At 31.3% G+C, this 24,514-nt stretch overlaps 1 protein-coding gene across 1 annotated transcript; it reads left to right on the top strand.

The window, feature by feature from the left end:
• Positions 1-2,475: 2,475 nt before the first annotated feature.
• Positions 2,476-23,398, top strand: LOC113082674 (myomesin-3-like). The gene is made up of 10 exons (XM_026254215.1): positions 2,476-2,582; positions 7,703-7,807; positions 11,818-11,971; positions 13,311-13,468; positions 13,549-13,638; positions 14,800-14,888; positions 14,977-15,021; positions 17,321-17,461; positions 17,691-17,852; positions 23,238-23,398. The coding sequence occupies exons 1-10, from the start codon at positions 2,476-2,478 to the stop codon at positions 23,381-23,383; spliced, it is 1,197 nt and encodes a 398-aa protein (XP_026110000.1). The 3' UTR covers positions 23,384-23,398.
• Positions 23,399-24,514: the final 1,116 nt, after the last annotated feature.

Genomic DNA, 24,514 nt, shown 5'->3' with positions numbered 1-24,514 from the left:
AATGAATTAATTAATGAACGAACAAACAGATGAATGAATGAATGAATGAATGAATGAATGAATGGATGGATGGGGATGGATTAATGAATGAATGAATGAATGGATGAACGAACGAACAAACGAAAGAAAGAAATTGATTAGTGAATGAATGAATGAGTGGATTCATTAATTAACGAACGAATAAATAAATGAACGAACGAACAAACAAATGAATGAATGAATGAATGAATGAACAAATTAATGAACAAATGAATGAACGAACAAATGAATGAATGAACGAACGAACGAACAGATGAATGACGAATGAATGAACGATCGAATGAATGAACAAATAAATTAACAAACAATTGAATGAATGAATGAGTGAATGAGTGAATTACTTAATGAATGAATGAATGAACGAACAAACAAACAGATGAATGAATGAATGAATGAAGAACGAACGAATGAATGAATTGATTAGTGAATGAATGAATGAGTGGATTAATTAATTAATTTACGAATGAATAAATAAATGAACGAACGAATGAATGAATGAATGAACATATGCACAAACAAATTAATGAATGAACGAATTAATTAATTAATTTAATTAATGAATGGATTAGTGAATGAATGAATGAATGAGTGGGTTAAGTAAGTAACTAACTAACGAACAAACAAAGGAAAAGGAAGGAACAAACAAGTGTATTTTAGTATCATTGATAAATTAAACGTTTTAGTAATTTTATTGTGTGTGTGTGTGTGTGTGTGTTTTCAACTTAAAGTTAAGTAAATAAGAAATGTTGCCTTGGTAACTACATGAAAAATGTTAAAGTTCAATATTTTATTTCATTTCATTTCATGACATCGCTATACAATCCCAGTTTAGATTATTCCAACAGACCATTCAGTTCATAAAATCTAAAAACCTAATTAACATTCCGTCGTGATTCTTTGTTTTTGTGTTTCTCTGCACTCTGGACATTGTAAACCATGCAAGCAGCAGGAACACCAAGATGAAAAATCCTTCCGTTTGGAGTTTATGAAGTTGTTTCTCATGAGCCGGTTCATCCATCACCTCCAGAGTGTTTCTCCCCACTCGTGTTTATCTGAACACACTGTTTTCATCGTGAGAGACGCTGCTGGCCTGTATCTCTCTCTCTCTCTCTCTCTCTCTCTCTCTCTCTCTCTCTCTCTCTCTCGGGCTGATGACAGATCAATGTTAATATGCTGCAGAGTGACCTTCTGTACCGAATGTTCAAACAAGCTCCTGATTGGGGTTGAGAGGAAAGGCCCGGGACAGGAGCCGCTGTCGTTCAGATGTAATCTGGTTAAAGCGGAGAGGAAACGTGTTTCTCTGTCTGAGAGCGTAACGCAGGTGGTTGCTGTAACTCTGGGATAAATGAAGCCATCCTTCAAAGCTGACCTGATTCTGTTGTGTTGGGCAAGGGCCGTGTGTGATTTATGACTGCGGGTCTCTCACCATCACAACTGATGAATTATTATTCTCACAATAACTCACAAAGGGACTTTTAACAGGATTCTGATACAATGTATGTCCCTCTTCTCCTTTTCAGTTCTACCTGCTGTGGTGAAACTCATGAAAACAAGTTCAGGTCAGATTTCACACACACACACACACACACACACACAAAAGAAAACTGAAGAAAAATATTAAGCAGTTTTCCATTTTAAAAGATTGTTACAATTAGATGATGTTCTACAAAATAAATGTTTTATTATTAATTTATATTTTTATTTATTTATTTTCATGTACGTTTTTGTTTTAACATTTCATTTTATATTATTATTATTCTTTGCATCACAGTAATAAACGTTTTGGAGTAAGATGTATTTAACTTTAACGAAAATAGTGCTTTTTAACTTTAACGAAAATTCTTATGCAAAATATTTTTAAATATAAAACATATGTCTTTCTTTTAAATTTGTTTTCTTGGCAACTATCTGAAATAAATTTACGTTTTTCATATTTTATGTAATTTCAGTTCATTTTTATTTTATTTCAAGTAATGAAAATGTTTCTATGGTTTTAGTTTTAGTTATGATAATAAACCTGAATGACCTTATATATATATATATATGGTTTGTTTAATGCTTTTTTAAATATGGTTATTTTCTTTTCTTTATATATATATATAGAGAGAGAGAGAGGGAGAGATTTTATTTAATGCTTTTTTTATATGGTTTTATTTCCTTAAAACTTCATTTCTATGCAGTATTATCTATATATTTTTGCCATGTGTCTTGCTCTTTACAGGTTTAACAGGTGAGATTAACTCTTTATTGTGATGCAATATTAAGACCAGGTCCACGTGCATAAGTCCTTCATTTTGCATGTGTACAGTATAAATATGGTTTTTGGAGAGGTGATGGAAATGCAAAGTGCATCGTCCTGTATCATCACTGGTGTGTGTCTGTCTTCTGACAGCCGTGTCGATCTGCTCACATACAGGTGCTGCCGAAAGCTACGTCATGGCAAACAAAATCGTAACCCAGCGCTGCCAGGAGGAGCAGATGGAGCAGATGTCTCACAGCATGCAGATGTCGTCCCAGATCAAGAAGAGAAAGTTCAAATCCAGGTAGAGCCACGCTGACCCTCCAAACATGCTGTGAAAATTCCCCTGCATCAGACCCCTGCATTCACACGCTTCCCAGCTTTAGGAAAGCATTGTAAATCATCAGCCGAATTAGCAGTTTTAATTAGTGAAGCTCAGTCTGGTGTCCCTGGATCAGAGAGCAGCTGTGTCAACACACCAGCTCTTATCGGCTCCTGTTCAGCTCTTCTGAGGCTTTCTAACGGACGCGACTGGAACATGTTTTCAGCGTTTACTCATCCTCGTGCTGTTTAACCCATAGGATCTTCTTTCTTCTGTGAAACACAAAAGATACGTATGATAATTCATAAAACTATTATATGCAGAATGTCTACGCTGCTCTTTTCCATTCAGTAGAAGTGGCTTATGTTAAATAATAAAATAAAATAAAATAAAATATTTTTTTATCTTAAAATAAGATACATTTCAGTGTATTGTTTTGATGGTAATACTATCATAATGCAAAATAAATAAATAAATATTAATAAGAAAATAATTAATGGCCCTAAAACAGGTTGCATAATATAATATAATATAATATAATATAATATAATATAATATAATATAATATAATATAATATAATATAATATAATATAATATAATATAATATGCATTGTAAAAATAAATAAATAAATAATCAATTGCCCCTTAACAGGTTAATATAATATAATATAATATAATATAATTTGTATAGTTTTAATGGAAAACACTGTCATAATACAAAATAAACAAATATAAATAAATAATTGATGGCCCTAAAACAGGTTTACATAATATAATATAATATAATATAATATAATATAATATAATATAATATAATATAATATAATATAATATAATATAATATAATATAATATGGCAGATATTGATTTGGGCTTGATGCAGCAGTTAGTTTTTTATGACAAATTATATTGTCAATGAATAAAGACTTAGAATTTGGGTCTGTATTCACACAAAAATATCATATCTGACTTTTTGGACCCATTTTTTCTTCTGTTGCAAACATTCTGCCTAACATCACAAGCAAATATTGTGAAGATGAAATGACTAAAATGCTCTTTAATGAATAACAGTGATTCATTAGCGTGGCACATGTTGGGGATCATGCGTGTGGAGATCACATGACAATAACTGATGGGAAAGCAGCTGTTTCTCCCTGACATTCAGGACATGTTCTGCAGTTATTCTGAGCTCACAGAGTCACGCTGAGTCCCAGATGAACAGCAGCGTTCAAGGCCGGATTTATAACAATAGACACACACAAGCTCCTCCAAAACCAACTGCGCTGAAAGCTGGCCAGGACATTCATGCATCACTCTACTTTACTTTATCACGTTAAAAATGCACATTGCAATACAGTATAGTGCTAGTCAAAAGTCTGAAGTTATACATGTCTTTTATTGTCTTTTCTGTTTACCAAAGCTGATTCATTTGATTAAAAATACAGTAAAAAATTTGAAATATTATTACGATTTATAAAAACTGTTTTCAAAGCTGATTTATTTGATTTAAAATACAGTAAAAATTTTGAAATATTATTACCATTCATAAAAACTGATTTCAAAGCTGATTTATTTGATTAAAAATACAGTAAAAATTTTGAAATATTATTACGATTTATAAAAACTGTTTTCAAAGCTGATTTGATTAAAAATACAGTAAAAATTTTGAAATATTATTACCATTTATAAAAACTGTTTTCAAAGCTGATTTATTTGATTAAAAATACAGTAAAGATTTTGAAATATTATTACGATTTATAAAAACTGTTTTCAAAGCTGATTTATTTGATTAAAAATACAGTAGAAATTGTGAAATATTATTACGATTTATAAAAACTGTTTTCAAAGCTGATTTATTTGACAAAAAATACAGTAAAAATTTTGAAATATTATTACGATTTATAAAAACTGTTTTCAAAGCTGATTTATTTGATTAAAAATACAGTAAAAATTTTGAAATATTATTACGATTTATAAAAACTGTTTTCAAAGCTGATTTATTTGATTAAAAATACAGTAAAAATTTTGAAATATTATTACGATTTATAAAAACTGTTTTCAAAGCTGATTTATTTGATTAAAAATACTGTAAAAATTTTGAAATATTACTACGATTTATAAAAACTGTTTTCAAAGCTGATTTATTTGATTAAAAATACAGTAAAGATTTTGAAATATTATTACGATTTAAAAAACTGTTTTCAAAGCTGATTTATTTGATTAAAAATACAGTAAAAATTTTGAAATATTATTACGATTTATAAAAACTGTTTTCAAAGCTGATTTGATTAAAAATACAGTAAAAATTTTGAAATATTATTACGATTTATAAAAACTGTTTTTAAAGCTGATTTATTTGATTAAAAATACAGTAAAAATTTTGAAATATTATTACGATTTATAAAAACTGTTTTCAAAGCTGATTTATTTGATTAAAAATACAGTAAAAAAATTGAAATATTATTACGATTTATAAAAACTGTTTTCAAAGCTGATTTATTTGATTTCAAATACAGTAAAAATTTTTGAAATATTATTACCATTCATAAAAACTGTTTTCAAAGCTGATTTGATTAAAAATACAGTAAAAATTTTGAAATATTATTACGATTTATAAAAACTGTTTTTAAAGCTGATTTATTTGATTAAAAATACAGTAAAAATTTTGAAATATTATTACGATTTATAAAAACTGTTTTCAAAGCTGATTTATTTGATTAAAAATACAGTAAAAATTTTGAAATATTATTACGATTTATAAAAACTGTTTTCAAAGCTGATTTATTTGATTTAAAATACAGTAAAAATTTTGAAATATTATTACCATTCATAAAAACTGTTTTCAAAGCTGATTTATTTGATTAAAAATACAGTAAAAATTTTGAAATATTATGACGATTTATAAAAACTGTTTTCAAAGCTGAATTATTTGATTAAAAATACAGTAAAAATTTGAAATATTATTACGATTTATAAAAACTGTTTTTAAAGCTGATTTATTTGATTAAAAATACAGTAAAAATTTTGAAATATTATTACGATTTATAAAAACTGTTTTCAAAGCTGATTTATTTGATTAAAAATACAGTAAAAATTTAGAAATATTATTACGATTTATAAAAACTGTTTTCAAAGCTGATTTATTTGATTAAAAATACAGTAAAAATTTGAAATATTATTACCATGTATAATAACAGTTTTCAGTGTGAATACATTTTAAATTTTAATTTATTCCTGTGATGTAAAGATGAATTTTCTGCATCATTACTCCAGTCTTTAGTGTCACGTGATCCTTCAGAACTCAGAATAATATGATGATTTGAAGAAATTCATACTTCTATTCATCGTGGATGCATCGAATTGATCAAAAGTGACAGTAACGGCATTTATTATATTACAAAAGATTTCTATTTCTAATAAATGCTGTTCTTTTGAACTTCCTCTTTATCTGTGAATACTGAAAAATCAAATCTATCGGTTTCCACAAAAAATATTGTTTTCAACATTGATAATAATTAGAAATGTTTCTGTGATATTTTCATATTTTTTTAAGGATTCAGTAACACTGAAAAAGAGAGGAATGATGCTGAAAATGCAGCTGCGACTCACAGAAATAAATAATATTTTACTATATATTCACAATTAAAACAGCTTTTTAAAATTGTAATAATATTTCACAATTTTACTGTATATTTTAATTAAATAAACGCCGCCCTGGTGAGCACAAGAGACTTCTTAAAAGAATCGTAATGATTTCGAACTCTTGACTGGTTTGCGTATAAAAGAATTGAGTTTCCTTTAAGCAAAATATAATAATTTTTTATTTTCATTCAATTTTAGGGTCAAATGTGACCTGGACTAATGGTTTCATGAGATTCCCACATTGTTATACTGTAATGTTGGCCAAAGCTGGGTTTCAGTTACCTGAACTTCTCTTCTGGCTGATTTCCCGCAGCGTTTGTAAATGAATCTCACACATCGCCATTGTTCTCTCACGCTCATATTACACAATTAATCACAAAAACTTCCCTTTTTTCTTTAGTTGGTCTGTCACGACCCATTTAGATCCGTAAACATACAGATGAACTTCTGCTTTTGTCCATGTTTCAGTCGCACGTGAACTGGACGAACGTTTAGTAACAGATCAATCTGAATCTCGCACTCTGAACAGACATGAATGTGAGGATCTGGATCGACTTAATAAATATTTCGGCCTTGAATCCTGCTGACATGATTGACATTTTATCGACATTTATGAGCTCAGTCCACAAGTCTCGTAAATACCAGTGAGAAACTCTGGATTTTCTTTGAACCCGGCTGTCTGTGTCAGAGAAGGAATCTAATCATATTTAATTGAAATAATTTATTAATATTGACTTTTTACACATTTTGTGTACTTTTGACGAAGTGTAGCTATAAAACTTGAGAGAAAATACAGGCTACTACTCATTTAGCCAGTTTATCTGAGAGAGAAACATGAAAAAAAATATATATATATATAATAATAATAAGTATAATATATAAGTATATATATTAAAATATTTATATTTAAAAATATAAGTATACATATGTGTATTTATTTATTTATTCATTCATTTAATTTAATAAAATATTGAGCTGAAATATGAAATGAACATGGTCTTGATAGTATTAAATATTATCCAAAATGATTTTTAATAAATCAGCCATTTATTTATAGTCTTTATTTTGGGTTGAATTGTCAAAAAAATATATTTTATCTTCTCTTTTATTTTACTATCACAATCTGAAAAATAGTTATCGTTAAAAAAAATATATTTATTTATTTATTCTAAGTAAAATATTTTAATGATTCATAAATTCGTTAATTAATTCCACTCGGGCTAAAATATGACTGAACAAGTCCTTGATAATGCAATAATATATATATATATATATATATATATATATATATATATATATATATATATATATATATATATATATATATATATATAAAACATGTTTAAAGCAAGAAGTACTTAAAAATATATTGTGAATCTATTGTTGATATTCAGTATTTCACACACTTGTGGACGGCCATCAAATCAGCTTCAGTTGTTTTTATCTTTGTGTTCGATCAGTGATGAAGAGGCTTCTCTGAGTGAATTCTATCCCATCATTCCTGGTGACGTCATGTCTGTGAAGGAGATCCTGACCGAACCCAAGTTCCCACGCCACCGGACATGGTACTGACACACACACACACACACACACACACACACACTACACCGGACATGGTACTGACACACACACACACACACAGAGATGCACACACACACACTACACTGGACATGGTACTGACACACACACACACAGAGATACATATACACACACACACAGAGAGAGAGATACACACACACACACACACACACACAGAGAGATACATATACACACACACACACACACACACACCGACAGACAGACACACACACACAGACACACACACAGAGATACACACACACACTACACCGGACATGGTACTGACACACACACACTACACCGGACATGGTACTGACAAACACACACACACTACACTGGACATGGTACTGACACACACAGAGACACACACACACACACACACACTACACTACACCGGACATGGTACTGACACACACACACACACACACACACACACTACACCGGACATGGTACTGACACACACACACACACACACACACACTACACCGGACATGGTACTGACACACACACACACACACACACACCCACACACACACACACACTACACTAGGGAGTCTGGGGTTTTGGGGTACAGTATGTCATGAACATGTACACATTAGCATCAAAGCATTATCTAAAATATTAATCTAAAACAGCATTATTGTAATTTTTCTATGAGTAAAAAAATTAGAAAAAAAGTAAGAACACAATAAATTGGTAGTTTGTTTATTCCTTCAATCCCATTTGATTTTGGCTTTGAAATATGACCTGAACATGTTCTCGGCGGGTTTGTAATATTCGCTCATGTTGAACAAACTAAAGCAGTTCTCTCATTTTACCTTCAAACCTTCAGTTTTTGAGGCTTCTCTCCTGCTATGCATTATGGAAAGTCAGTTCAAGGTTTGAGATGAAGGAAGACCAGGATCTAATCTTCATGTCACGGCGTCTGATGATCCTGTGCAGATAGAAAAATAAAACAAGGCAAGAAAAGAAAAGAAAAGAAGACCAATCAATCCATCCAGTAAATGAACTATAGAACTGAAGCTATGAGAAATATTTCTTCGGTTAGTTAGTTTTATATTATATTTGTGACAATTGAATTATTTTCTCCCATTTTATATTACTTGTCTCTCTTATTTTTGTTGTAAATGTTATTATTATTGTATTATTTATGTATCTATCTATCTATCCATCATCTATCTATCTATCTATCTATCTATCCATCCATCCATCCATCCATCCATCATCTATCTATCTGGAATTATATTCTTTTTAATCTTATTTTAATAAAAAGATATTTATGTTTTCTCTCATTTTTGCTTATTTTTGTTAACTATGTACTTCATTCATTTATATATTCACTTATTTAGTTATAAATAGAAATATATAAACATATCTTTCAGACAATATAATTATTGTTTTTCTAATTTTTCTCTTATTTTATTTTATTATATATATATATATATATATATATATATATATATATATATATATATATATATATATATATATATATATATATATAATCAAAAAGTAATGCATGAATATTATTCATTTTAGGAAGGAAGGATTTGTTAATTTTATTCATTTTAATTAATTTCGGATTTCATTTACATTAATTAATTAACTTTTTTTTTTTTTTTTTACTTTTATTTTAATTATTAGTTTAAGTTTTCATTAACAATAACAAAACTGATATAATGAGCGGTCTAGAAAGTCTGAGACCTGTTTGAAAAGCTTTTATTCTGCATCATAATTTAAAATGTAATTTTTAAATTAAATTAAATTAAATTAAATTAAATTAAATTAAATTAAATTAAATTAAATTAAATTAAATTAAATTAAATTAAATTAAATTAAATTAATGCATTTAGCAGACGCTTTTATCCAAAGCGACTTAAAGTGCATTCAGGCTATAAATTTTTCCATATCATGTGTTTCCGGGGAATCAAGCTCACAACCTTGATAACGCTTGATAAAGCAATGCTCTACCAATTGAGCTACAGGAACAATTTTATGTATTTTAACGTCATTTTATATTATCAGTTTGACAATTTATGGTCATGTTCTCTATGATCATAAGAGCCTCTCGAGCTTCAACAGAAGCAGATCTGATGGTCACATGATCAATGACGCTCATGTACACACACTAGATGAGTCACAGAAAGAGTGCACTGAAATATTAGAGCACAAACTTTCAGGTTTAATGATCGGCCGAGTAGAAATGACAAAAGAGCAGAAATAAGAGGCAGCATTGATTGTTTTCAGTCTTCGTCTGAATCTGCATTAATCCTTTTCAACATTCATGTGTAGATAAGTAGGACCATCATCTCTGAGTCTGTCAGGCTTAGTGTTTTAGACTCTCTCAGTATAAGTGCTTTCATCTGAATCTCTGCGCTCATCCGTCAGACGCCACAAAACTGCAAAGTGTCAGAGTGAAGAAGGGCAACTTCTAATCGCAGTCAGACGTGTTAAATCATCTGATATCGACCCTGAGGATATCATCTGGCATTTCTGTTTGTCTCCCGCTGCATTCGTCTGCCATCGGGATTCACAGAGAGATCCTCAGCCAGCGTTTCTGCTGACGTGACGCCGGTTTAATGTCATAGGCATCGTGTTCGTCTCTCAATGAGTTCTGTTAGCACAGGTTTTGGCTTTCTTTTTGGTCTTATTAATCTGAGCTCATGCAGTTATTTGTGGATAATTTTGTCAATATGAACTAAAGTATGAAGAAAAAATGGCACTGTGTTTTAATGTTTAACCAGGAGGTTTGGTTTGAAGGGCTTTTATTTTGTATAGAATGGAACAAACAAGTGACACTTTTTACAAAAAAAATAGCTTATAAATCTCTAGTTATGACCAAATATTGGATTCAGGTTTTTTTTCAGCTTGTTTTCTTTCTGTAAGCACAGGTTTTTTATTTATTTAGTTAGTTAGTTATTTTTTGGGAGGCCGATAATTATTGACCAGGAAAAGTGCAAGTTTGACTCTGTGCCATTTTGTACAAAATAAAAGCATGGCAAACAAATTTCCTGGTTAACTTTTTTTTTTTTTTAAATCACAACAAAATATTAAAACAAAGATAAATCTATCAAGAAATATACAAACAAAAATAATAATTTTAATTTTGTTATAAAAATTAATGATTCAGTATGCTTTTATTTTGTATAAAATGGCACAGAGTCACACTTGTAGTGTTTCTGGCCAAAAATAAAAAATAAAAAAGAAAACACTTACAAGTATCTAATTTTGCTATATTCAAATATAAAGATTATTCAATAATTTTTACAAAATAATATTTCAGTCTACTTCAAAAATTCGCATTAAATTCAGATTTTCTTTGTAATTATTTGTGAAATATACCACCATTTTTTTTTTTCGTTTTAGACTAGTTTCAGTCTATTTTTCACACAAAACTTAATCATAAAAAGCTTTAAAATATAAAATATAACAGATTATATGGACACATTTTTATCGATTTTATGATGTTTTTTTTTTCCGTCCCCATTTATTACTTTAGCATCCTCGAAATACTATTATAGTTTTTATTCATATTTTGAATTTGTTTATATTTTTTATATTGTCCACTTTCAGTTTAATTAATTTAAATCTTTATAATTTGAATGTGTTTTTTGTCGTCTTAAGTATTTCTGACCAGCCTGGAAAAAAAATCTTTTTTTATATTATATTATCACCAAATATTGGACAGACTGAATCTAATATTTGGTGATATTTTACCATAAAAAGCAATTTGTAACCTATTATTTGCAGGCTGGTCATTTCTGACCAAGAACATCATAAGTACAAGGAAAAAATACCCCAAAAAGTTATCTAAAAAAACGTCACAGTTTGGACTAAAACTAAAAAATGACTGCAACACAAAATAACAAAATAAAATCAAAATAAACCAACTTCTAACAATCCGTTGAACCCTGAAATATATTACTAACAACAACAACAACAAAAACTGATTACACTGCATCTTGCAACCAAGAGCGCTTCTGACCTTTGACCCCAGGGAGGCCCTGAGAGAGACTCTGTCCAGTGATGAGCTGCACCAGAGGAACCAGTGGACACTGTTTGGGAACGAGGCTGAGAAACTGGAGATTGGTGTGATCAGAAACCAGCGTGTTGTCCGTGAGCGAGCGGATCGATTGACTCTGCGCTGCGAGGTGAGCGACTGAAACACAGACACCTCACATCTTTCACTTTCTAGTTTTAAAGGAATAATTTATCCTGAAATGAAATTTCTGGATTCATTTAATAACCGTCTAGTTTATAATTATACATTTATTCTGTTATCAAATTATATTCTAAAGCTTTTATGACAGATTTTTGTGATAAACAGACATGTATGTAACAGGGATATTATAGTAAACTCATATATATATATATATATATATATATATATATTACATTATTTGAAAGGAAATAATAAAATATATTAAAAATATATACATTTCAGCTACTTGCTTGGCAACATTTCTGATTTTAAATTAGTTTAATTTACTTGATTATCTAAAATAACTACAAATACTGAAATAAAATTATTAAAAACAAAATAAAACTATTTAAAAATGTACTAAAAGACAAAAAAATGATAAAAATTATTACAATTGTAACTAATTAAAATGAAAGTGGACAATATAAAAATATACAAATTCAAAATATGAATAAAAAATAGTAATAAATAGGGACAGAACAAAAAACACCTGAAACGCATTATAAATTAGTTTATAATTATAAATTAAATATATTATGAAATAATATTATAAAGCTTTTATGATAGATTTTTGTGAAAAACTGAATTTTTATATATATATATATATATATTTAACATTATTTGAAATGAAATAATAAAATATATTAAATATATATATAATTTATTTATTTTTTTCTGCTACTTGCTTGACAACAGTTCTGATTTTATATTAGTTTAATTTACTTGATTATCTAAAATATCTACAAATCCTGAAATAATAAAAAATTATTATTAAAACAAAATAGAACTACTTAAAAATTTACTAAAAGACAAAAAATAATAACAATTATTACAATTGTAACTAATTAAAATGAAAGTGGACAATATAAAAATATACAAATTCAAAATATGAATAAAAAATAGTAATAAATAGGGACAGAACAGTGTTATATTTTAAAGCAAGATTTGTTTGAAGAACCGATTGAAATCAGACTAAAACTCAGAAATTGGTCGTATATTTACAAAGAAACTGCAAGTAACACTTAATTTAATGTGAAATTTTGAGGAAGACTGAAATAGGTTTTCATAAAAAATAATAATATTTATTTTACAAAAATTATTACAATAAAAACTAAAAAACTACAAATTCTTAGAGTAATATTTCTCATTTTCATTTAGTTTACATTGATGTATTACATAACTAAAGCTAAAACTTAAATAAAAATGTATGGAAACTATAAAGACCTCTTCTTTTTTTATGCAAGCTTTGAAATGAGTATCTGATGACAGAACTGCTTGTTCTCCGTCAGGCCGAGAGAAAAGCTTCACTGCACATGAAGTTCATGGAGGATCTGAGCATGAAGGCTCCTGATTTCTCCGTCCCGCTGCGGTCGCACACGGTGTGGGTCGGGATGGACGTCCATCTCTCCTGTTTGATCCAGGGCTGCCCGGTCCCCAGCATCACATGGTGAGAGTCTCAACAAGCCTGTGTCTCCACAACAGAGAGCCTCCATCTCAGAGACAGACTCTTGTGAATCTTGTCCACAGGTTTAAGGACGATGTTCCTCTCCGAGGTTCCCTTCCGTGGAACTACAAGCTGACGAAGAAGTGCGGCCTCGATGTTTTAGAGATCAGGAGGTGAAGCTAGAAACCAAGAAGTCATCAGGCATCTTTAATATACTACTCTAGCTTTTATTCATATTTTTTTAATTAAATATTTTATTTTTATATTTTCCATTTTTATTTTAATATATATATATATATATATATATATATATATATATATATATAAGTTAGAAACCAAGCACCACTTAATTGTTTAATTAATTTGTTTTATTTTATTAATTCATTTATTTTGGTTCAACTTTTGAAATCGCAAAAAAATAAAATAAAAAGTAAGATGAAACGAGAGAAAATAGTAATTCTATTATCTAAAATAAGCATATTTCAGATATAAATATATTATATTACAATATATATAAATAAATAAACTATATATATATATATATATATATATATATATAATTTAATTTCAAATAATGTTATATATATATGTATATATATATTTTATTTTTTACATTATTTGAAATAAAATAAAATATATATATATATATATATATATTTCAGCTACTTGCTTGGCAACATTTCTGATTTTAAATTAGTTAAATTTACTTGATTATCTAAAATAAAATAATTATTATTTGTAAGTTAGAAACCAAGCATCACTTTATTGTTTAATTAATTTATTTTATTTTATTTTTTATTTATTTAATTTATTTATTTTGGTTCAACTTTTGAAATAGCAATAAATAAATAAAAAGTAAGATGAAACGAGAGAAAATAGTAATTCTATTATCTAAAATAAACATATTTCAGAAATAAATATAATATATTACAATATATATATATATATATATATATATATATATATATATATATATATATATATATATATATATATATAAATAATGTAAAACAAAAATCACAGAAAACAAGCGAGGAAATAACAGTTCAAAGATACATATCTTAATATTAATGTAATAAATAAATACATATTTTCCTCAAATATTATTTGATCTCAATTAACAAAAATATTTTTTTATGGTTTTAATTTTAGTTTTAACTACAAAATAACACATTTAATTTCCTTCTTGAAACACAAGGTGAATGTTTGAGGTATGCAATTAAATGTTCAATAAATGGCTGATTAATTAATTGAAAAATACTGCTTGCAGATACTCCTCAACAATGAAAGATGTCTGCTCTCTAATTACGTTTTCTTTCACTCTTTTCTTTAAGATGTTCTGCTCAAGATGCTGGAGAATACAAGGTAATAGCGAAAAGTTCTCTGGGAGAGGTGACGTCCAGCGCCAGGCTGATAGTCAACTGTGAGTTGATGTTCATCGTATTATTTAGCCGATTCCATGACTTAAGTTGAGTTTGAACCTTGTTCTTCCTTTATTCCTCCATTTGCAGCACATGAAGGGGCCGAAGCGAAACTGAAGCGCTCGTTGACGCCCAGTGAGTGTCTTTGCTCTTCTTAATGCAAAATAAACAGAGTATTTTTGTAGCATTTTATCTTGTAATGCAACCACCAAGAATTCTCTAGCAACCACCTAACCACCTTAGCTTTAAGTTATGTATATATAGGTACAGTATATAAATGCTGTTCTTCTGAACTTTCTGATCATCTGTGAATTCTGAAAAATAAAATGCATCACAATTTTCACAAAAATGTTGGGCTGCACAACTGTTTTCTGTTTTTTGAGCAGCAAAACAGCATATTTTCATGATTTCTGAAGATCATGTAACACTGAAGACTGGAGTAATGATGCTGAAAATACAGCTGTGCATCGCAGAAATACATTAAAGTTTACAGTATATTCACATAGAAAGCAGTTATTTTAAATTGTAATAATATTTCACAATATTACTGTATTTCTTTTCCACATTTTTAATGGTAAAGGATAATGCAGTAGGAGAGATGCTTGAATATTTATTATACTGACAATGAAACCACCAATAACAGCCTAGCATTGTTGCAGCGAGTTTTGCATGCAAACACACTTTGTAATGTATTATTCCAGGACGGCACACATAACGACTTCATTACTCCATCCAATTTAGCTACAGCATTTTCAAGCAAATCTGAATTCCCGAGACAGCCCTTCTGCTGATATGAGAGAACATCACAATTCATTTGTATTTGCAAGCATGTGGAATTGTGTTGTCGAATCACTTACATCACTTCCAATTTCATCTCTCCTCGATTACCTGTTCCATCACCGAGAACGATAGCTAAACAAATAGCACATCTTCTCAAACCATCAGCATTGGCCCTTTGTGACGGCCCCTGTGCAGGGCCTTGTCATTTGTCTCATTACATTAACTCTTGTCCTCGTCCTTGAGATGGATTTCGGTGCTGTTTGCTGAGAATGGAAACTCGAAGAAAACTGGAAAAAAAATTCCATCACACTCCAATGATTTCCTCTGATTGTACAACATATGGCTTAAAGCGACTATTAAATATTGTAGAAACATAATTTTCTATAAAATTGCTTTGCAAAAAAAAAAACATTATATAAACAAACTTGAATTGAATCAACTGAGTCCTTTCTTACGTTATTTTCACAGCCTGACGAAGGCAAGAAGAGCACAAACAAAAGCTACTTAATGCCTGTCACTTAACAAATGTTATTAAAAGTGACTGAATTGAAAAATTAAAAACTTGATGAGTAGTGTAGTCTTATATCAGAGAAATGGAATGGTGATATTTACTGGAAATTCAAAGTAAAACACAATGTCTATGTGGTAATGTCTATTAAATACTAAATTAAATATTATAATGTATGGCGCCGGTCCTTTATTTTGATTGGTTGAGCTGCATTTGAAGCTGCTGTAAACGACTCTATAAACACACATCTTCGACTTCATAACATCAGAATGTGTTTCCGTAATTCAATGTGTTATATAGTTTCGACTTTGTTATTTATTTAATGAAGTATGAGAGAGCTGTGGGGCTCTCTGATCACTGTTTGGTTCATCTTATACCGAGCGACATGCAGAAACTGAAATCAGCTAAACCTGTGATGAGGACTGTAAAAGATAGACTGAGAAACCAGTTTTCTGCCAATGACCCTGCATCAGTTTAGAAAGGACTGAAAGACATCACCAAATACAAGACTCCTTTCCCAATCACTGTGGATAATCAACCACTGGGCGATGATTTGAATGAGTTTAACCCTGACTCACACCCCACACCTGCTCTGACCTTCTCTCCAGTGATATATTAACACGTCCTGCACTTCAGATCAGTGAAGATGATGTGCGTCAGGTCTTCAAGAAATACTGGTTACACCAGTTACACCAGCTGACCTTCAGATCTTCATCAGATTCCCTCGGGAAATACATCTAATGAACACTTAACTTGCCAATAAACATGACATTTATGATTCTGATTCAATTCGGTTAGCTTGTTTTGCAGACCTGGCAACCCTGCCCATCAAAGAAATCCTCCCATGCGTGAGAAACGTTGATTTGCATGTATGTGTTAAAGTCCACAATTTCCGAAGTGCAGATGGAATGTTATTTAAAAGTTTCCTGTTTCAGAACTGTATGCTCGAGTTTCTTTTAGGTAAACTATACTATGCCATGAACTAGTCTGGTTTAAACTATATAAGAAATCTGAGAGATAATCATATACGTATATATGTATGCAAAGAACTATTATATATTGTGGGTCTGATTGCTTTAATGAATTGAGAGTATGAATTCAGAAGAATATAATTTTGCTAACTTTTCCTGTTCTTTCTCCTTCTAGTCTCAGTTCCAGAGCCGGACGCGCAGCTGGCCTCCACCTTTCCTCCAACATTTGTGAAAGAAGGTGATAACTTGGTTCTGCAGTGCAGTTTCACCACAGCTTTACTGCCGTTCCAACAGGAAGTGACCTGGTACAGAGACGGTGAGACGCCCTGACATGGAATTTCATATTTAATGCAAAGATATTTTGAACCTGATATTCCAATAAAAACATAGGCTTACACTAGTAGATGCACTTATCCAAAGTAACATCACAAGAATTTTATCTTCTAAGATTCACAGTGCAACAATGCAAAGTTAACCACAGAACCACAACCACCCAGAACACTCTAGCAACAGCATAATAACCTGGGTATAATCTGTCTGCTCAGGGCTGGTGGTGCGTCAGTCCAGTCGTGTGGAGCTGCAGACGGGTCTGCGATCTGCCAGTCTCACCCTGAAGCGCGTGCACAAGGAACATGAAGGGCTTTACAGTGTCCGTCTGCGCACCTGGGATGGATCCGTCGAGCACAGCGCCTACGTCTATGTCAAAGGTCAGATCCTCAGATACTCTTAGTGTTTTAAATAATAAAATGAGATTAAATATTTATAAGAATTTGTCATAGAATGGTCATAACTAGAGAATTAATTATGGAAGTCTGTTTCTCAATTGAAAAAAAATAATAATAAATGAAAAAGGAAATTGCTACTTTTGTCTCACAATTCCGACTTTTTTCACATTTGTGATTTTTTTTTTTATTGGGAGTTTATAAAATTTTATTTTTGGATTTCTTACTTAATTCTCACAATTGGAAGTTTATATCTCTATTTATAATAGTGTTCCTGTAGCTCAACTGGTAGAGCATTGCGTTTACAAGCAAACTAGCGCAAGGTTGGGGGTTCGATTCCCCAGGAACACATGATAGGTAAAAATTGATAGCCTGAATGTACTGTAAGTTGCTTTGGATAAAAGCGTCTGCTAAATGAATGAATTTAATTCAGAATTTTTTTCAATTGCAACTTTTTTTCTTTACAATTCTGATGCTATTTTCACAATTCTGAGATTGTATTTTCACAAGATTATATCTTGTAATTAACTTTTTACTGGCAATTGCAAGTTTCTATCTTAAAATTAACTTTTTTCTCGCAATTGCAAGTTTATATCTTGCAACTCTAGCCTTTTTTTCTCGCAATTGCAAATTTATATCTTGCGACTCTGACCTTTTTTCTCGCAATTGCAAATTTATATCTTGCAACTCTGACCTTTTTTCTCGCAATTGCAAGTTTATATCTTGCGACTCTGACCTTTTTTCTCGCAATTGCAAATTTATATCTTGCAACTCTGACCTTTTTTCTCGCAATTGCAAGTTTATATCTTGCAACTCTGACCTTTTTTTTCGCAATTGTAAGTTTATAACATGCGAACCTGAACATTTTCTCGCAATTGCAAGTTCATATCTTGCAACTCTGACCTTTTTTCTCTCAATTGCAAGTTTATATCTTGCGACTCTAACCTTTTTTCTCGCAATTGCAAATTTATATCTTGCAACTCTGACCTTTTTTCTCGCAATTGCAAGTTTATATCTTGCAACTCTGACCTTTTTTTTCGCAATTGTAAGTTTATAACATGCGAACCTGAACATTTTCTCGCAATTGCAAGTTCATATCTTGCAACTCTGACCTTTTTTCTCTCAATTGCAAGTTTATATCTTGCGACTCTAACCTTTTTTCTCGCAATTGCAAGTTTATATCTTGCGACTCTAACCTTTTTTCTCGCAATTGCAAGTTTATATCTTGCAACTCTGACCTTTTTTTCTCAATTGTAAGTTTATAACATGCGAACCTGAACATTTTCTCGCAATTGCAAGTTCATATCTTGCAACTCTGACCTTTTTTCTCTCAATTGCAAGTTTATATCTTGCGACTCTAACCTTTTTTCTCGCAATTGCAAGTTTATATCTTGCAACTCTGACCTTTTTTCTCGCAATTGCAAGTTTATATCTTGCAACTCTGACCTTTTTTTCTCAATTGTAAGTTTATAACATGCGAACCTGAACATTTTCTCGCAATTGCAAGTTTATATCTTGCGACTCTGACCTTTTTTCTCGCAATTGCAAGTTTATATCTTGCAACTCTGACCTTTTTTTCACAATTGTAAGTTTATATCTTGCGACTCTGACCTTTTTTCTCGCAATTGCAAGTTTATATCTTGCAACTCTGACCTTTTTTTCGCAATTGCAAGTTTATATCTTGCAACTCTGACCTTTTTTCTCGCAATTGCAAGTTTATATCTTGCGACTCTGACCTTTTTTTCGCAATTGTAAGTTTATATCTTGCGACTCTGACCTTTTTTCTCGCAATTGCAAGTTTATATCTTGCAACTCTGACCTTTTTTCTCGCAATTGCAAGTTTATATCTTGCAACTCTGACCTTTTTTCTCGCAATTGCAAGTTTATATCTTGCGACTCTGACCTTTTTCTCGCAATTGCAAGTTTATATCTTGCAACTCTGACCTTTTTTCTCGCAATTGCAAGTTTATATCTTGCGACTCTGACCTTTTTTTCGCAATTGTAAGTTTATATCTTGCGACTCTGACCTTTTTTCTCGCAATTGCAAGTTTATATCTTGCGACTCTGACCTTTTTCTCGCAATTGCAAGTTTATATCTTGCAACTCTGACCTTTTTTCTCACAATTGCAAGTTTATATCTTGCAACTCTGACCTTTTTTTCGCAATTGCAAGTTTATATCTTGCGACTCTAACCTTTTTTTCTCGCAATTGCAAGTTTATATCTTGCAACTCTGACCTTTTTTTCTCAATTGTAAGTTTATAACATGCGAACCTGAACATTTTCTCGCAATTGCAAGTTCATATCTTGCAACTCTGACCTTTTTTCTCTCAATTGCAAGTTTATATCTTGCGACTCTAACCTTTTTTCTCGCAATTGCAAGTTTATATCTTGCGACTCTAACCTTTTTTCTCGCAATTGCAAGTTTATATCTTGCAACTCTGACCTTTTTTTCTCAATTGTAAGTTTATAACATGCGAACCTGAACATTTTCTCGCAATTGCAAGTTTATATCTTGCGACTCTGACCTTTTTTCTCGCAATTGCAAGTTTATATCTTGCAACTCTGACCTTTTTTTCGCAATTGTAAGTTTATATCTTGCGACTCTGACCTTTTTTCTCGCAATTGCAAGTTTATATCTTGCAACTCTGACCTTTATCTCGCAATTGCAAGTTTATATCTTGCAACTCTGACCTTTTTTCTCGCAATTGCAAGTTTATATCTTGCGACTCTGACCTTTTTTTCGCAATTGTAAGTTTATATCTTGCGACTCTGACCTTTTTTCTCGCAATTGCAAGTTTATATCTTGCGACTCTGACCTTTTTTTCACAATTGCAAGTTTATATCTTGCGACTCTGACCTTTTTTCTCGCAATTGCAAGTTTATATCTTGCAACTCTGACCTTTATCTCGCAATTGCAAGTTTATATCTTGCAACTCTGACCTTTTTTCTCGCAATTGCAAGTTTATATCTTGCGACTCTGACCTTTTTTTCGCAATTGCAAGTTTATATCTTGCGACTCTGACCTTTTTTCTCGCAATTGCAAGTTTATATCTTGCGACTCTGACCTTTTTTCTCGCAATTGCAAGTTTATATCTTGCAACTCTGACCTTTTTTCTCGCAATTGCAAGTTTATATCTTGCGACTCTGACCTTTTTTCTCGCAATTGCAAGTTTATATCTTGCAACTCTGACCTTTTTTCTCGCAATTGCAAATTTATATCTTGCAACTATAGCCTTTATTTCTCGCAATTGCAAGTTTATATCTTGCGACTCTAACCTTTTTTCTCGCAATTGCAAGTTTATATCTTGCGACTCTAACCTTTTTTCTCGCAATTGCAAGTTTATATCTCGCGACTCTAACCTTTTTTCTCGCAATTGCAAGTTTATATCTTGCGACTCTAACCTTTTTTCTCGCAATTGCAAATTTATATCTTGCAACTCTGACCTTTTTTTCTCGCAATTGCAAGTTTATATCTTGCGACTCCGACCTTTTTTTCGCAATTGTAAGTTTATAAAATGCGAACCTGAAAATTTTCTCGCAATTGCAAGTTCATTTCTTGCAACTCTGACCTTTTTTCTCTCAATTGCAAGTTGCAACTTTAAATCACACAATTGTGAGAAAACATTCCGAATTGGGCGATAAAAAGTTTTCAATGGTGGAAATGGGCTTCCATTTAAATAGATGAGCTTAGATTGAAAGGCTTCAGAAAATTACAGCACATCTAGAAGAAAAGAAAAAAACACATTTTCATCACAAAATCAGTTTTTTTCTCTCAGGCAAAGTGAGAAAGAGCTGGACTGATCATTTGTTGGATGTCACCACTCCAGATTATTGGCGATTGAAGAGGTTTAGTGTGTTACAATTGCCGCCTATCTCTCCTGATTAAGAAATGCAAAAGTTGAACTCCTCAGAGACATAATTCTCATGAATCTGTGATGTTCTTTCAGTGCAGAGTTTCCCTGTCAGCGTAAGTCCTTAAAAGCAAGGCGAGGACAGGAATTGAATTTCCTGTCTCATTAAAGGAAGTGGGCCGCTCTGTAAGCCTGCAGTGTAGTAATTAGAAAGTGAGCTTCACTCTGCTGCGCGTGACATCCTCACTTAATCTCAGAGGAAAAATTTGCATTACAAATCTGCCAGGTAACAGGAAGGAGCCGGAGGTTGCTCTTATGAGTCTGTTTCATCCTTGTTGGTGGCGATTAAACAAATAAGAGCGTGAGAAGCCCTGCAGCTGTCCTCTTCTAAGAAACTTTCTGAAGTAAGCTTAACTGTGCTGCGGAGGGAAATTTCATTTTTCAGTGGCTGCTCAGTTATATGTCAGGGAAACTTAATGGGGTTTCCAGTAATTCATTTTCTATAAAATAGACATAAATGGTAACAGATATATATAGACATGAATGATTACTGTTAACTAAAAGTAAAACTACTAAAAATTATTTTTCACATCAAATAAAGCTAAGCTAAAATAGAATATATAAATGACAAACGCTTAAAAAATTGTAAGTACATTATTTATTTATTATTATTAAATAAAAATAGACATGAATGACTGCTTTGTTATTGTTAGCAAAGTAAAACTATTTCGAATAATTTTCTTTATTTAAAAGAAATCTAAAATTAAAAATATAAATAATAAATAAAACATTTTAAATAAAAAGCTTAAATTAAAAGAAATGGATTTCTCATTAAATAAATAAAAATAAAAATAAAATAAATAATAATTGTTAATTAATAAATAAATTAATTAATATTATTGACTAAAACTATATCTATTTGGAAACATCTGAATCTGAAATAAAATTAAATATAATTATTAGATGAAACACAAAAAAACGTAAGTGTAAATTAATGAAGTTCCCAGTTATTTTTTTTTCCTAATAATAAATAAAAATAGACATTAAAGACAGTTTTGCTGCTGTTAACTAAAACTAAAATTATCACACACACAAAAAAAAAAAATCATTAAAATTTTAAACAAAAATAATTCTAAGAAAACAAAATTAACTGAACAGCAACGTCTAAAACAGCAATAAAAATAAATTAAAGCTGAACGGACATATAAAAAAAGCATAAAACAAATACCTCTAATTAAAATGAAACTAGCTAGCTAAAATTAAAAATACGAAAGTAATTTAAAATATCAATAAATACTGAAATGTAATAATAATAGTAATAATTCATGAATAATACTAAAATAGCACTGATGAATGAGAATATCGTTGACAGAAGAGTTTGATGTGTTTATACTTGATCTTGTCAAATCTGAGCGCTATTTGAGACATTGTTGAGATCTCTTCTGAAATTCTCTCTCTCTCCCTCTCTCTGTCTCTCTCTCTCCCTCTCTCTCTCTCTCTCTCTCTCTCTCTCTCTAGATGGACCTGCGGTTGTGGTCGGGGCTCCAGGTTCTCCTCTGCAGGTGAAGTGTTCTGATGTGAGCCGTGATTACGTCTTCTTCTCTTGGATTCCTCCCAGTGCAGACGGAGCTGCTGCTGTTCAGGGTTACTTCATAGAGAGGTGAAGCATGATCCACGATGCTCTCGTGAGCTCTCATCTTCAGAGAGATACGAGCAGCTGTTTCTAAGGATAAAACTTGAAACGAAAGACATCATGGTGAGAGAGGATGAGGGCCTAACCTTCCTGTCTTGTAGCAAACATGCTGCTTCACTCTGCAATGTTCTGCCAGTTTTTGTCTTGTTGGATTGCGTTTAGTTTTTGAAGATAATTGCATTTTATTATGTATACTTGAGGAGTCCAAAAGTATGAGACCACCACTGAAAATGCTTCTGTTTGGCATTTTTAAAATGCAATCATTTTCCCATTATGATACAAAATTTTAAGCATAATAGTTTGAGTGAAAAGTTGACTGAATTTCTAAATATATCGGTTTTGTCCTTTTTGTACTTTCGTTTTAGAATCAGAATGACGTTTATTGCCATGTATGTCATATAAAAATACACAAAAAACAAAATAGACAATATTTATCAAGCTTTACATAAAATGATAAATGTTCTAAATGTTTGCTAGGGTCTAGTTTTAATCCATTGCCATACTATTTCTTGAGTGTTCAGAATGGTTGCATTTCTAGAGGTTGCAATGTGCTGAGAAGTCTTTAATGCATTTCTATGCTGTTCTATAGAAATGGTGTTCTCCTTGATTTTAATGGCAACTTCCACTACTAATAAAGCTGCAATAAATGCATATCACTACTCAGATGCTTTATTATGTTCAGAATGTCTCTCCTCTCTCGTGCAGGTGTGACATCGGTGTTGGAAGTGGGAACGCTGTAATGATGTCATCCAGAGGGAGTGTCATTATCCCATCATGGGATTGAAGGAAAACACAATGTACCAGTTCCGTGTGTGTGCAGTCAACCAGGCCGGCGTGGGCCGTCCGTCTAAATCCACTGATCCCATCCTGACTTCTGACCCCCTGGAGCCCAGCAGGACTACGGGTAAGAGCATCCTCACGAATTATAAAGAAAGGCAGCATCTATCTGTATCTCTGATCTCCTGCTTTCTTCTCTCGTCTCTCTCTGTCAGTGGTGAAGGTGGATCGCGGGAGAGAGATTGTGATCACTAAGGACCAGCTGGAGGGTGAGTAGATCACACTGATGCAGTCGAGTGGGGAGATAAGAAGAAATGCATGCTTC

The sequence above is a fragment of the Carassius auratus genome, unplaced genomic scaffold (assembly GCF_003368295.1).
Source record: "Carassius auratus strain Wakin unplaced genomic scaffold, ASM336829v1 scaf_tig00036649, whole genome shotgun sequence".
Lineage (NCBI taxonomy): Eukaryota > Metazoa > Chordata > Actinopteri > Cypriniformes > Cyprinidae > Carassius > Carassius auratus.
This window is presented reverse-complemented; position numbering and strand designations above follow the sequence as displayed.

Coding starts and splice junctions, on each gene's coding strand:
- LOC113082674 (XM_026254215.1), top strand. CDS start 2,476: ATGGCAAACAAAATCGTAACCCAGCGCTGCCAGGAGGAGCAGATGGAG. Junction 7,808..11,817: donor TTCCCACGCCACCGGACATG/GTACTGACACAC, acceptor CTTTGACCCCAG/GGAGGCCCTGAGAGAGACTC. Junction 17,853..23,237: donor CGCCTACGTCTATGTCAAAG/GTCAGATCCTCA, acceptor CTCTCTCTCTAG/ATGGACCTGCGGTTGTGGTC.